Genomic DNA, 14,610 nt, shown 5'->3' with positions numbered 1-14,610 from the left:
CGTTTGAAAGTGTGGAAGAGCCCCGAGTGACTTAACAAGTGCCAGAGATAGAGAGAGAACAGGAGAGTCTGAATCCTAGAGATATACTGTAGTGGGGGAAAGTGAGTGAAGAAATGTCACACTTTTCAAACATCACAGACATGGCTTGTGAATACTAATATAAACGAACAGATCGACACAAAAAAAAGAAAAACCGGAAGAGGCGATTGGGATTGAGGGAGGGGGGTATGATGTCTCCCTAGCAGGTGTTTGGGCACAGCGCGGGATTATGGGATTACCGCCATGCTGGTCATGTGAGTACGGTACTCGGCACTGACCCTGCTTATGGCCAGATTACCCCGGGGAAGGTGAGGTGGCTTCACCCTCTCTCCTCACCTCTATCTCTCTCTCTCTCTCTCCCTCTCTCTCTCATCCCTCTCTTGCAGTCCTGTGTTGCTAATGATTGCTGGGTTCTCTTGATCTCCACGGGTCATGACAGTGTGTTCGCTAGCCCTCGTCTGGAATTCTTCCTGGGTCTTTTCATCACAGGCAATCTAGCGGTGCTGTCTGTGATTACCCAGAGGGACGTCTGGTTTTTTTTTCCGTCCTTCTCGTGCTCTCCTCTCCTCCTTTAGCGTTTTGCAGTCTTCGACTGGACCACCCCGATGCCCAGCCCACACTCGTCTGACCTACTGATACACAGGTGAGTTGGAGCCAGAGGTGATGGCCCGTGACCTATGAACCCCCCTCTGCAACCCATCCTATCCCACCAGCCCACCCTCTCCCTGCCTCCATCAGTGGCACACCATGTGTTTTTTAAAATAGAGGTGCCTCCTAAGTACACATGTACATTGTTCTTCTGCTTTGATCTTGAATTGTACGTCCTCACTTTGGATTTAAGTAATATGTGTGCTGTTATGCCAACTAGACTGACACTCATTTCTTTAGCATTCACTTTTAAACAAAGAGATCTGAAGTATAGATCAGGTACACGCTTTATCAGAATGCTCCTTAGGATTTCAACCCATGATCTTAGTATTCTTGGCACCAACTGAACCACAGGAACACTTCTGAAAACATTTCATTCATTGTAATATTGCAGGTTTGTAACATCTTAAATGTATAGCCTTACATCCCAACGTTCGACATACCAAAGGGATGTCAGTCACCTTTGATCGATTTGGACTGAAACTGTCAAAACAACCCTGTTTATGATAGTAATTGTAACAGGGCTTTGTCTGTCAAATGAAGAAAACAAAGACCTGGGTATATCCCAGGAAAAGTGTTTCGTGGAGCCTGACAACAGAATTGAACCACCACAAATCAAATGTTTTCTTAACCCTCATGCTGTGCTCGTAATGTGGTAACATCTGTTGTGGTTCCAGTCAGAATTACCCCGGCCTGACATAAATGTTAATAATGTTTTTTGTAAACATTTGATGTTGATCTATTTTGATTTAAACCTTTTCTAAAGATGTAACTAATTGTCTTTATGACAATTGGAGCATTGTGTTGGGGTAAAGGGAAAAGCACTTCAGTGGCGTATTTATCTAATAGGACATTACGGTCAATATGGATAGCATATTTTGAAATGCTGCACACCTGGATGAGGATGAGGATCCCATGAGGATCAATTCTTGGCCCCCTTCTGTTCTCACATTATTTATAGCCTCTCGGCCAGATATTCAGAAAGCATTGGATCTCATATTGCTGCTATGCTGCTGATACGCAAATATATAAGACGGAGGTTATTATTTTAGGTTCCCTTGATATGAGAAGTGTGCCTGGTCCACTCACACCATACCAGAAGCCTGTAGTAAAGAATTGAAGGGGTGATTTCTGACTCAAATCTAAATTTCAACAGCCAGTTTGGTTGTTAGTGGTTCATTTTACCATCTGAGATCAATTGCCTCTGATGGTTTTACCTCGGTCTAATATTAAATCAAAGATCAGTCGAAGTTTTATTGTCACTGGTCTCAAATTATGGAATAGTCTCCCATTTTATGTTTCATCGGCTGCCAGCTTGAACACTGATTAAAAACAAGATTGAAAAACTGCCCTTTGACTGACTTTATCTTGATGCGTTCTTCTAGCTGCACTCAGCCCAGTCTGAGGTCAGGCTTTTATTTATGCTTTTAGTCAGTCTGAGGTTTATTTTTTTGGTCACGTTCACATTTCATTTGTTGTTCATCCATCTCTGTTTTATTCTCTCACTTGAATTGGTTTTATATGAACATATACATACATACATACATGATTTTAGGCTCTTTAGTCCTTTTAATATCTTACTCAATTCTTGTATTATCCTTTATTTTATTGTAAATCGATTAACCTTGTCGATTAAACTATATCAACATGGCCTTCCCTGCTGCGTGGAAGCCCCTAAAGGAAACCTCGGATGTCTTGTAAACTGGAGTTATTTTTGAGGAAAATGAAAAGGTTTGAGTGTAGATAAATGTCTGCAGTTCCCGGCAGCAGCGTCCACAACCAGACAGAAGACGCATTAGGATACTTCATTGTGAAGCGCTACTTACCACTGAGCGTAAGCAGCGCTAATTAATCCAATTAGCTTTAAATAATTAACTTACCCTACAGCGTCTCCATTTCTGCTGTTTCTCGGTGCCTTTCTAAAGAAACAACACAGATACCCGTGAGTAGTATACCTAGTTTGAGTCATCATTTCGTACATCTATTGCCCTAAGCGGTCACTAATATCACAGACTTCATTAATAATCAGCATAATTATTCTACCGGTATTCCCTCTAGCTCCTAAACCTAGATGAGTTTGATATGGATTTGTGACGCAGGCTTTGAAATCGGATGTCAGGGGGTTATTGTTACATTGTTACCACTAGTCCTCTGTCTGGAGGACAAGTACACCTTTAATATTGTATTACACAATTACACCTTAAATATTGAGTTGACATTCATTTCAGCTGTAGGATCAAGAGATTGCATATCCAATGGCTTATGTGTGGGTAATTGGTGATAGGATAGAACAATGTGGAGAGGAGTCCGTGGTAATTGCCTCCTGGGTAGGTCTCTAGAGAAATCTCTTCCTGACCATCTCATGGTACATATGACCTAAAAAAGAATTCCACGTGTTTGATGACAAACTAACATGCAGTAGGCTGCACTAAAACTGCAAGTCTCTATTCAACATTAACAGCATTAACATGATTGGCATGGCATGTGTGTGTGTGTGAACTGATATGCATCTGTGTGTGTGTGTTTGTATTTCAGGGGCAGGATGGTACACAGCCCGGGCAGAGAACAGTAGGACCATGGCGTGGAGAGGGCGCCCCATCGGCTGGACCCCACTCTGTGCCTCTCTTCTCCTCCGTCTGACCCTCCTGCTCTACCCTGCTCTCGGCGGTCCAGCCCGCTCGCCCCTCCTCCCCGGCCAGCCTTTCCTGGTGTTTTGGGGGGTTCCCGACAGGGGCTGCCCTGGGCGCCCCGACCCAGCGGCCTTCGGCATGGAGTGGCAGGGCCGCGTGGCCGTCTTCTACGAGGACACCCTGGGCCTGTACCCCTTCTTCACCAGCCTGGACCAGCCCGTCGACGGAGGCCTTCCGCAGCACACCAGCCTGAACACCCACCTCCAGAGGGTGGAGGCCGACCTGCTGGCCGCCCTGCCCCAGGCCGGGGCTCCGGGTCTGGGGGTGCTACGGTGGAAGGAGTGGTCGCCCCAGTGGAGCAGGAACAGGGGAAAGCAGGGGAAGTACCAGGAGGGGTCACGGGCGCTGCTCAGGGGGTTCTTCCCCGACTGGAGTCCGGAGGAGGTAGAGAAGTGGGCACAGGTGAGAGGGTAGTTTACGCATACTTATAACACACACACACACACACACACACACACACACACACACACACACATTGACCTGTTCACATTATTATCTTTCTTAACAACAACTTTTAACAATTTAATTCTGTCCAATATGGCAGTTACATAATATCAAATTGTATTGCTTCACGTTTTTTAAAAGGAAGTAATTTTATTACAGTAATTACACGCATTGATTGAGCATTGCTGTGGACATTATGAAGTAGAGAGAAACGACATGCTGAGGGTGATGTCATTTCCTGTCAGGTGGACTTTGAGGCCGCTGCTCAGGCCATCCTCATGGAAACCCTGAGGGAGGTGAGGAGGCTCCGCCCCCAGAGCCTATGGGGAGTGGCTCCCTTTCCAAACTGCTACAACTCCGGCCCCATTCAGCTCCTGTCCAATTACACAGGCCGCTGTCCTGCCGCCGAGATGGCCCTTAATGATGAACTCATGTGGCTATGGAAACGAAGCACGGCCATCTTCCCTACACTGACGATGGACAGGTTCCCACCTGGGTCCAAGGGGCCCTGGCTTTATTCCTCCAATCAGATTCGAGAGGCCCTGAGAGTGGCAGCTTTGGCTGGAACTGCCTATGACCTTCCTGTGTTTCCATTGGTCAGAACGGTCTATGCATCGACCAATGCCTATCTGTCTGAGGTAAGAGGTGCGGCTGTGACAGTCCCTTCCTTTATTGACCTTTGACCTCCCCTGCCATTCTGTCTCTTATATGGGCAGATGGGCCCCCCTTCTGAGCTAAGGTCTGCTCAAGACTTAAAAGCTTAAAACATAGAATATGGCCTATGTTAAGTACATCCAAACAATATGTATTGTTAATGGCACTGTTCGAAGAAATAAAACTGTAGACATGATACCGAACTGTGCACCAACAGAGTGATTAATGGGTGTCAGATGATGTGGATCCATTACAGAAATCAACCCCACTCCTGTCTATGGTGTGAGGGTGCGCTGGAGTGTTAGCTGCTTTGGATGTCAGCTGTGTAAAAATAAGGACACTGTCCCTGCCTCTCTCACTCACACACACACAAATAACACACACAAAGCACCCTTGTCTGAGGATTTTGGTTGTTACTGAATGACAGGACAGGTTCCCGGATTGTGGTTGTAACTGTATGAAATGACATACAGCCTAACCTACAGAAAGTTCTTTCTTTCTGTTCTCTGTGTCCTACCTGTGCTGTGGAGTGCTCACTGTCTGTGTCCTACCTGTGCTGTGGAGTGCTCACTGTCTGTGTCCCACCTGTGCTGTGGAGTGCTCACTGTCTGTGTCCCACCTGTGCTGTGGAGTGCTCACTGTCTGTGTCCTACCTGTGCTTCGCAGGCTGATCTGGTGAACACAGTGGGAGAGAGTGCTGCCATGGGTGCAGCTGGAGTCATTATGTGGGAGAGATCCTTCCTAGCAAAGACTCAGGTATGTAATATATGACCCTTAGCAAAGACTCAGGTATGTAATATATGACCCTTAGCAAGGACTCGGGTATGTGTGTATTAAATGACCCTTAGCAAGGACTCGGGTATGTGTGTATTAAATGACCCTAAGCAAAGACTGGGGTATGTGCACAACTCCTAGTGCTTGGAATGTGTGTGCAGGCTATAATGTGAGTCACACAGGGTAAAGTCCACACATACTGTTGTTTCCCCCTTAAGTTCATTCATTGCAAACTCTCACGACATGTCAAGCTAGATGCTCTTCTTCAGACAGGACTTCATTTTTTCTTCTTGGTTTCCTATCTTGGTTTCCTATCTTTGTCCTATCTTTGTGCTGTGCTACTGTTCCTTTAAACACATGTAAAACATATTTAATGTAAAATACAATTTATTTATTGATGTCTTGATGATGTATGTCTTGTATCTGTGTGTGTGTGTGTGTGTGTGTGTGTGTGCGCCTTACATTTGCAGAAGTCCTGCTCCGAGCTGGCCTCTTTCATACGGGAAGTGTTGGGCCCGTACGCGGTGAACGTCACCACCGCGGCGCGTCTGTGTGGCGTGTCCCTGTGCCAGGGTCGCGGGCGCTGCGTGCGGAAGAACCAAGAAGACCCCGTCTACCTTCACCTGCCTTCCACCAACTTCCGCCTCCTACCAGAGGGGGGCGACGGTGTCCGGGCGGCGGGAGAACTCGACCCCGCCTTCCTGGACACCTGGAGGCGGGACTTCCGCTGTCAGTTTTACGAGGCCCTGGAGGGAGCCGCCGCCGATCAGGAGTCCGGCGGGACGGACACCCGAGGGGCCAACATGCCCCGCACGCGCAAGCCCCCGACTCTGACAGGACAGGGGCAGGGGCAGGGGCAGGGACAGGGGCAGGGGCAGGGACAGGGGCAGAGTGAGGGGACAGGCGTAACAGTTGGACAAGTGCCCAAGGACAGCAGCACCTCAACCCGCCAGCTCACGGCCCACCTGGTCTTCCTGCTGACGGCGACGGGCCTCCTCCTAATCTGCTGAACTTTGGGTCAAACGATAATAGGTTGCCGTGACAACCTTGGCCTGTATGACTGTGTGTTAATTAATATCTGCTGCCTGCTGGGATGAGGCACCAACAAACAAGAGAAGCGGTAACTCTAAAATGAAAGCCACATGTAAACAAACAGTGACTCATGCCTCTGGATTTAAAAAAGAAAAAATATAAAAAAGAATAAAAACATCCATTTTAATGAAAAGGGGATTTACAGACGACGAGCCGGGTTTTGTCATTTTGACTCGTATCCAGCAGCTGCAACAGTGCCGAGTCCCCAGAGAGCTTTACCCCTGTAACAGGACTGATTAAACCAAAAAACCTGCTGTGTTCGCACCAGAGAGCCTGTCCCCACAGACAACCATTCACTTTAGCATTAGCGGTATCAGCGCGCTACATGCGTGACTCCTAGCGCACCGCAGAAAGGGAAAGCTCTGATGATAGGAACGCCACATTGTGTGTGTGTGCTGAGAGACGCCCTCGCTCAAGCAAACGTACACAATGGCTACCTTTAGTTTGTGTTTGTGTGTGATTTTTCAAAGCTCAACGAAGCTCCATGGAGAAATTAAAATGTGTCTTTCTTTTGTATTCCCTGTTGAGTTGGTGCACACAAGCACACCACGTGACACATACGCCTCATGGGACATGTGAAGCTCTCCCACAGGACCTTCTCCCTGCTCTCTCCCTGCTCTCTCTCTCTCTCATAAGGACCGTTTAATGTAAATCTAGATCCACTGAGAAGTAGATCATATTTACTTCTCTGAGCAGGTCTAGATGAAACCGGACACCAGGATGCTCTGTAAGACTATCCATATGATGTGCAGATACTATCTGCTTTTAGTCCAACAGTCTCCTGTAACAAACCACATCTTGCTCATTTGGAATATTGATTTAGGGCTATAGATAAGCTAAGCAACATATATATTTATATACACACACACACACACAACCATTTCCAGACATGCATACAAAGATACAAAATGGACCAAATATGCACACACTTCCAAAGAAAACATGTTTACGTGTTTAAAGGTGATACACACAGACACGAGCAGATGAGCAGGCATTCACAAATACGTCCGTACCCATACACAGATCACACGCATACAAAATACATCAGAAAGCAGCACAGGTAGAAACACATAGATAATAGTCACATATTCAAACAGCCCCACACACACACACACACACGTATGCACCCCCAGCAGCAGAGGGCCCGCAGTGTAACTCGGTGAAACTGCAGGCAGATGTGCCCGCGATACCCGCTATCAGCCTGATCAGCCTGACCCAGGAGAATGTAGCAGAGCTGGTGTAGAGATCGCCGGGCCTCTTTGTCACAGACCGTCTGTTTGTTTATAAGCACATCTAATCTCATGTTTGCATGCCCAGCCGACCTCTTATCTCCTGGCTGTCTTGTTGCCCACGCTGCCCGGAAACTGAAAACCATCCAAAAGTTTACAATAAATCTGCACAATCACAGGTGATCTGACGCCGTTTGTTTTTGTTGTTGAGGTTTTGTTTGTTTGTATATCAGCTAGCTGCAGAGCTGAAGTGCGGACCGCTGAGCTGATTGAGGCTTGCGAACACCCCTGCTGGGTATTGTTTATATAATTATAATAAGTGCCCAGCCTACAAGTGACTGTTTTGAGAAGCCAGTTATAGCGCATTCACAGAAACAGTAGCTTAATTACAGGCTATGACAGCATTGTGCCAATATCTCTCCGCGAGTCGCACACCAGACAGACTGCCTCTACACTTTGATCCATCTCATTACAGAAGAACTGTCCCATAACGGCACAGAATACGAGCCCACGCCAGGTGGTGTTTTGTCAGTTTGTGTGAGAGAATCTGAAAGCTTCCCAAAATAGGGTGTTTTTGTCCGTCATCGTTGGGTTTCAGTTCTTGTTGCAATACACATACCGCGTGAGCGTGACTGCTTCTCTGTCTCAGAGGATGACACAGAAATACTCCCCCAAAAACACACACTGAATCCAAACACAGACATCCCAGACAGGCGGAACCATATCAGAGGCAACACAGTGGGTTTCTGCATCATTCTTGTAAATTTATTGTTATAACCTCTTTTTTTAAATATACACTCATGACGTTGGCTAGACCATTATTTTAGTGACATTGAGACAGTATGTACAAAGGTTACTTCTGATTGGATCGAGCGACAGACAGTGAGAGCAGAGCAAAGAGGACAGCCCTCATCCTGAACCCCTCCCCATCATAAAAAGTGCCCCCTCTAAAAACTCCAATACCCACAAACCCCTACTTCCATTCCAGTCCATTGCCACCCTATGTACAGCGGCTAGAAGGGAGAGAGAGGATCCATGCAGTGACTTCAAACTCTGGCATGGCTAGTCAAGGAACATGCTTCCAGTCAAGACACACACACGCGCACACGCGCGCACACACACACACACACACACACACACACACACACACACACACACACAGCCTCCCCATCAGTTAGTATTGGGAAAACAAAACCAACCATTTCTCAGGTGTGTGCAAGTGTGGATTAAGTCTGTAACATAAATAGATAGTAACTAAAAAAAGAAAAAAGGATGTATTGTGGCATCATTTCATAAATTATGTGGTTACATTTCTTAGCGGTGTACCTGACTCGTTTTCCAGGGGAACAGATAGCAGGGTGGTGTGCACACCTCTGTGCATATTCTATCTCTACTACAGTGTCATCTAACGCCACAGGTCGATCTGCCATGTCCCAGGGTCCATCCCTACAGCCAGACAACACCACCAAAGGCAGGTACTGTGTTGGACGGTGTGGTGCAGGAGAAGAGGGGCTTTCTTCTCCTCAAGAAAATGTAACAGACGAAAGCGAGAGCAAGGCCACCGCAAGGGACGAAGCTCTCGCTGTACTCCCAGTGTCCAGGCAGGGGGGAGGGGGGGGCAGAGAGAGGGGAGGGGGGGGTGCTTGCAGAGCATCTTAGTGAGGCTTGATCAGTAGCGTATGAGAGATATGGTAACGTGGTTATCAGCAGAGTCTGTACACAGATGATTCCATTAAAGAGCGTCTGCAGGGTGAGTGGAGGGTTGAAGGGGGGGTGGCGCAAGGCATATTGGCACGGTGCCTCCATGGGGGCGTGGTTACTTGGTATCTGGGGGGGGGTTGTACTGGTGGGGGTGGTGTTGTTGTTGTAGAGGGGATGGGGGTGGGGGGTTACTTGCAGCAGCAGCAGCAGCACATCTCTGGGGCGGCGGGGGGGGGGTGGTCACTTGCAGATGGCCTCCAGGGAGTCCAGAGTGCGCTTGATGTCTCGGATCTGAGCTGCCAGCATGTGGATGGGCTGCATGGAGCGGTCCAGCTCCTCACAACGCGCCATCAACGTGTACATTCCCTGGATGAGTGCAAACACACACACACACACACACGGAAGACGGCAGAAATAAAAGTGATGCACAGACCTTTAACACAAGCAGTCATAAGACTTTATTATACAGGTTTCAGACATTGCCTCTCCCTTCCCCACATTACCTTTATGCTCATGTCCACAGACTCTCCGAGGCTGTCCACAGAGTCTCTGTAGGTCTGGATGTAGCCCACACTCAAGGCAGTCATCTGCACGGAGACACACACACACACACACACACACACACACAGATATAACACCAGTGGAATTAGAGTCATACTCTAGGGCCGATAGGGGTTATCACCGGTACGTCTGCCAGTGTTTATGTAACAAGCATGTCACTAATACCTGATTAAATGTGCTTCTGGACCAGTATAGGTTTGATGGTGGTGTGTGAGGAATGACGACGGTACACAAGGTTGTAAAGTTAAAAGGGATTGGTGCAATTATATTTTCAATTAGGTGAATCAATAGTCAAAATAGTCTGTTGCTAATGCCTTGTAAGTAATAAATAAATTAAGGAAGATGGTCAGATATATTATTATATAATCAAATATTAATACTTATTCAATCAAATGTATCAATAAATAAATAAGGCAATGGGTGCACTCTTAATCATTTATCAAATAAGCATATAACGTTACCAGCTTAATAACAATTATGTATTGTTATTAACCTGGCAATACTCTGAATAGAACATGGATTTTATATCTATATGAAAATAAATTATATCAAAATACATTTGGGCTGCTGCATATGCTATTTTCTGGTCTATTTAAGAACGCTGGCATTTCATGATGGCTAAAATAAAAAAACTAAAACACATGGTTCGAGCAGTTTCATGAGTGGACTGAGATCACCCGTGTGTTAGTGTAGCTGTATACAGAAGGTATTAATCAGAAAAGCCTTAAGCAGAACCCAGCTCAGACAGGGGAGCCCATCTACCCTAGGGGCCATGCCACTCACGTTCTGGATGGTTCCGTTGAGGCTGTGCATCATCAGCTCCACGTTCTGCGCCACGTCCTGCGTGTGTCTCTGCAGGTCCACCAGGACGGAGGGGTCGATCGGGGGGGATGTCTGCTGTCCGCCGCAGAGACCCTCGTCCGCGGACTGTACCGGAGCTGCTGTCCGCTAGACAGAGGGACAGGAGCGGATCAGAGACAGAAAGACAGACGAGAAGCGGTCGGGATTGTCTTACTTAACGAAGTAAACAAACACAACCCTGAATAATATTAATATAAACCCGTTTCTTTACAGGCCTGACTGGTTCGGTGTGCATTTGGCAGTGCTAAGCCAACTGCAGTGTTGTGAGGTGGGTTTTTAAATTGCAAAACCGGATGAGAGCGAGTGCAAATGGTCTATTCCAAAAAACACTCCAAACATCGTTTTTTCCCCCCAACATACTGTTGATTCAACATCAGATGAAATAAAAATGAACTGAAATAAAAGAAAAAACACAATCAGCTTGTGCAAAATCGGAAACACACACACACTATCTCTCTCTCTCTTACAGTCACAGTCGAGGCTGGGCCGCGAGCTCATCTTAATCTTCTGCTCCAGGTTCTTGCAGATGAAGTTGGTGATGTCTCCCTCCTGGCTCACGGTGCCCTCCAGCTCCAGGGCGCTGGAGATAGTGGCCCGCCGCCCCTCTACCTGCCCCCCCCGGGCGGCCCCCCGCAGCCCCCCTCCACACGCCCCGCTCAGCTCGTCCAGGCTCTTGCTGTCCTGCATGCCCCGCACCACGCGGTCCCGCTCGGGCAAGCCTCGCACACGCACCTCCGCCATCACGTGCGTGGGCCGAGGGTTGTCATCCGAGTCTGCGTCCGGGTCCGCCAGGTAAGGGGCCGTGTCTGCGGGAGGGGCCGAGGTGCTGAGATGAGGACGAGGGTACCGAGATGATGATGATGATGATGATGAAGAGGGTTCTATAGGCTGGAAAAAGAACCCAACAGAACATAAGCGTGTCGATATGTGCAGTACATCTCTCTCATACTCATTAATAAACACAAATACAATAATACAAAAAAAACTAGTCTTTACAGGTGATGTAGCCAATGTTAGCTTTTCTTGCTAAAAAGTCCTGGCCACCTCAAGAGTCCACCCACTCTTGATAATGTGCTTTGAAGGGATGCCTATCCCACTGAAGTTTCTCTGATTTGTTACACCAGGTCAGTGCAGAACCTTCACTTGCAGGCTACATCATAAAGACTGCTTAAGTGTCCCAACTCCCACCACACTTCAATATCAATATGCACTAACAACGTGCTCATGGTTGTGTCTCAGAGTTGCTTGTGTCAGGTAGGTAGGTAGTCTAGTGAGACAGTGAGTTAAACGGATATATTTACCTCTGCCTTTTCCTCTTCTTCCTGTTCTCTGTCCTCTCTCTCTGTCCTGTCATTTACCTCCTCTTCGCTCACCCCATCTTCTGTTGGAGATCCACTGCGTGAGTGTGTGTCATCCTGCCGTTGTCTCTCCGTGTTGTGCGTTTCTGTGTGGGGTCTGCCTTTGGTTGCTGTGTCTTCGAGATCCGTGACATCTGTGTTAGTGAACACCGAATCAATGAGGTCTTCACTTGCATGAGGTTTGTGTTTGGGCGGAGAATCTGCGTGTGTGTTCGGTGTGTCTGAATGTGTGTCTGTTGGCGACGTGGCGTGTGTTTGGGGTGTCTCAGTGCATGACCAGTTTGGATGTGGGGTGGAGTTATTGGATATGGGTCGTGTGTCTGCTTGTGTGTCTGCTTGAGTCTCTGTTTCAGTCTGTGTCCCCTCCCGTAGACCATCTTCCTGTAACGTCCTGCCATCACACTTCAGAGCGTGTGGTGCCGGCCTATCAGAAATGTCAGGGGAGTCTGGCGAGTCCACCCCATTGGCTGCCTCTGAGACATCTTGGCCAACCACAGGGGAATGGCTCATCCCTCCTCCTGCTGAGAATATGAGAATTCTTCACCATCTTTGATGACATCACCATATCAACATCAACAATAACGTCGCTGTCATGGTCTGTTATGAAAGTTCACAGAGTGATCAACAAATTGCCACTGCACAGGCACAAAACAGACCATAGGTCATATAAGGACTCACAACGCGTTTTCAAACCACGAACTGATCATTCTCTTACCGAGCTAGAATAGATTCGTACATACTTACATTGATACAGACACATTACTTTTACTGAGCGGCACAGGCCTAATCGCAAATTGTATCTACCTGGCATTAAGCAGCAAACGTTAGTTCCTTAGCTGCCTGGAATTCTACCAATCACCTATTACAACTTGACGATGAGAAACGTTGATTAACTTTGCTATTGGCCACTTAGCTTGCATCAGCTGACTGCCAACAACATACATAACATTAACGTTCATTGTCAAACGCACACCGTACTGCTATAACAAACACGTATCAAATGTAACGCCACATCATCTTTAGGAACTGAAACTTAATGGCATACCAAGATAGCTAGCTAGCAAGCTAATTTCACTTCTCTAACGATACTTAGCAGGCCATCAGTAAAACGTTAGCTGACGTTGGCTAGCCAGTTGCTATCTGTCAAAGTAGCAAGTGCTAGCTAACTTATCTTGCTAGTAGGAGACAGCTAGCTACGTTGACAAAAGTTAACCACAAAAGCCCCCGTTGTGATGATACAACATGAAGCAAAGATGCAAGTTATAGATAGCTACTCTGTTCTTGTCGACATCCACTCAAAACAGGAGGAGTAGCCTACCTAGAGAGAGAAAGCTACGATAGCAATAATAGCTAGCTAGTTATCGATAGCTGTTGTAGGCGACCACACAGTCAGGCCTTCTTAGTTTGAGTTGTATAGTTCCAAGACATGTCAGTAACACTTCATTATTAATGCTAAAACTGTTGCGTAGCCTCATCGTAACTCTAAAGAAATAAGCAACTAATCCATATGTCTGCATTAAAAGGAGGTAATTAACAACAATAATAAACATTTAACTGACGTTACCTTTGTAGTTCCTCCCGAAGATGAAGGTTGCCAGGAAACTGAGTCCGTGCGACTTAACTTTCGTACTAAACCATAACATAAGACAATTGGTTCCGGATGTACTTTCTTATTTATTTGTATTATCATTACTTGTAGTAGGGGTATAATCATTATTATCATAATTATTATTATTGTTGTTGTTATTATTATCATTATATTGCTATACTGCTACATTGTTACTTTATAAATGTATATGTATGTAGGCCTACTGAATGTAGTGGTTGGTAGCATATGCAGGTTGTATTTATTCATTTAATGCATACAATATCTTCTGTGTATTGACTTAGATAAACACTTAAGGCACCTGTCATGGTCAGTAGAATAGTGTCTAATGTACGGTAGTCACATTTAATTATCAGTAGCCTTCGCTTGTGTGTACTTAAAACTTTAAATAAACTAATCAAAATAAATAATCATTAAAGTTTCCATCTTATTTAAACCCATGTAGTGACAAGATGTACTTACTGCTACTAACATGTAACAACATAAAAAGTGCTGCCAGTGGGCTTAGACCTGCAATGCCATCTACAGGCCAAAGGGGGCAACAAAGATATGTAACTGTCAAAACATCCACTTTAACATTGTCACCCTCACAAGAGTATTCTGTCACATTTATCTAAAACCTTGCCTGCATGACAAACTGAAAACAAGAACCACATCCAGGCCACAGAGGATCTGTGAGAGTGAGTTTGACACTCAACACTCTTCTCTGGCAAGTGACAGTTGAATTTCATTCTGGATCCAGTTGTGGGCTATCCCTACTTCAAAGTTAAATAAACCGTGACATCATCCCATCCATCATGGGTTAGAGTTCAAGCTTGGCTTAGTTTAACTGAGACACACCCTTTCACCACCACCTTTCTCTCTCTCTCTCTCTCTCTCTCTCTCTCTCTCTCTCTCTCTCTCACACACACACACACACACACACACACACGCCTTCGCCTTTGCCTTCTCCT

General features: G+C 46.4%; 2 protein-coding genes across 2 annotated transcripts in view; one reads left to right on the top strand and one right to left on the bottom strand.

The window, feature by feature from the left end:
• The window catches only part of si:dkey-72l14.3 (Glyco_hydro_56 domain-containing protein), a 6,812-nt gene extending 372 nt beyond the window's left edge, over positions 1 to 6,440 (top strand). The window contains exons 1-5 of the mRNA XM_031565604.2: positions 1 to 682; positions 3,223 to 3,779; positions 4,067 to 4,459; positions 5,142 to 5,231; positions 5,720 to 6,440. The exon at positions 1 to 682 is cut by the window's left edge and continues 372 nt beyond it. Coding sequence (XP_031421464.1) covers positions 3,264 to 3,779; positions 4,067 to 4,459; positions 5,142 to 5,231; positions 5,720 to 6,259 — 1,539 coding nt within the window. The 5' untranslated portion in view covers positions 1 to 682; positions 3,223 to 3,263 and the 3' untranslated portion in view covers positions 6,260 to 6,440. The remainder of the gene's footprint in view (positions 683 to 3,222; positions 3,780 to 4,066; positions 4,460 to 5,141; positions 5,232 to 5,719) is intronic.
• A 1,873-nt stretch (positions 6,441 to 8,313) lies between these two features.
• On the bottom strand, positions 8,314 to 13,673 carry borcs6 (BLOC-1 related complex subunit 6). Its single transcript, XM_031566967.2, is given in 7 exon segments — positions 8,314 to 9,637; positions 9,775 to 9,858; positions 10,616 to 10,720; positions 10,722 to 10,780; positions 11,161 to 11,581; positions 11,995 to 12,569; positions 13,616 to 13,673. Coding segments are annotated over 6 exon segments (1,362 nt in total). The 5' UTR covers positions 12,562 to 12,569; positions 13,616 to 13,673; the 3' UTR covers positions 8,314 to 9,511.
• Positions 13,674 to 14,610: the final 937 nt, after the last annotated feature.

Source organism: Clupea harengus, chromosome 4, assembly GCF_900700415.2.
Source record: "Clupea harengus chromosome 4, Ch_v2.0.2, whole genome shotgun sequence".
Classification (NCBI taxonomy): domain Eukaryota; kingdom Metazoa; phylum Chordata; class Actinopteri; order Clupeiformes; family Clupeidae; genus Clupea; species Clupea harengus.
The sequence above is the reverse complement of the archived record's forward strand: the minus strand, read 5'-3'. Positions and strand labels throughout refer to the sequence as shown.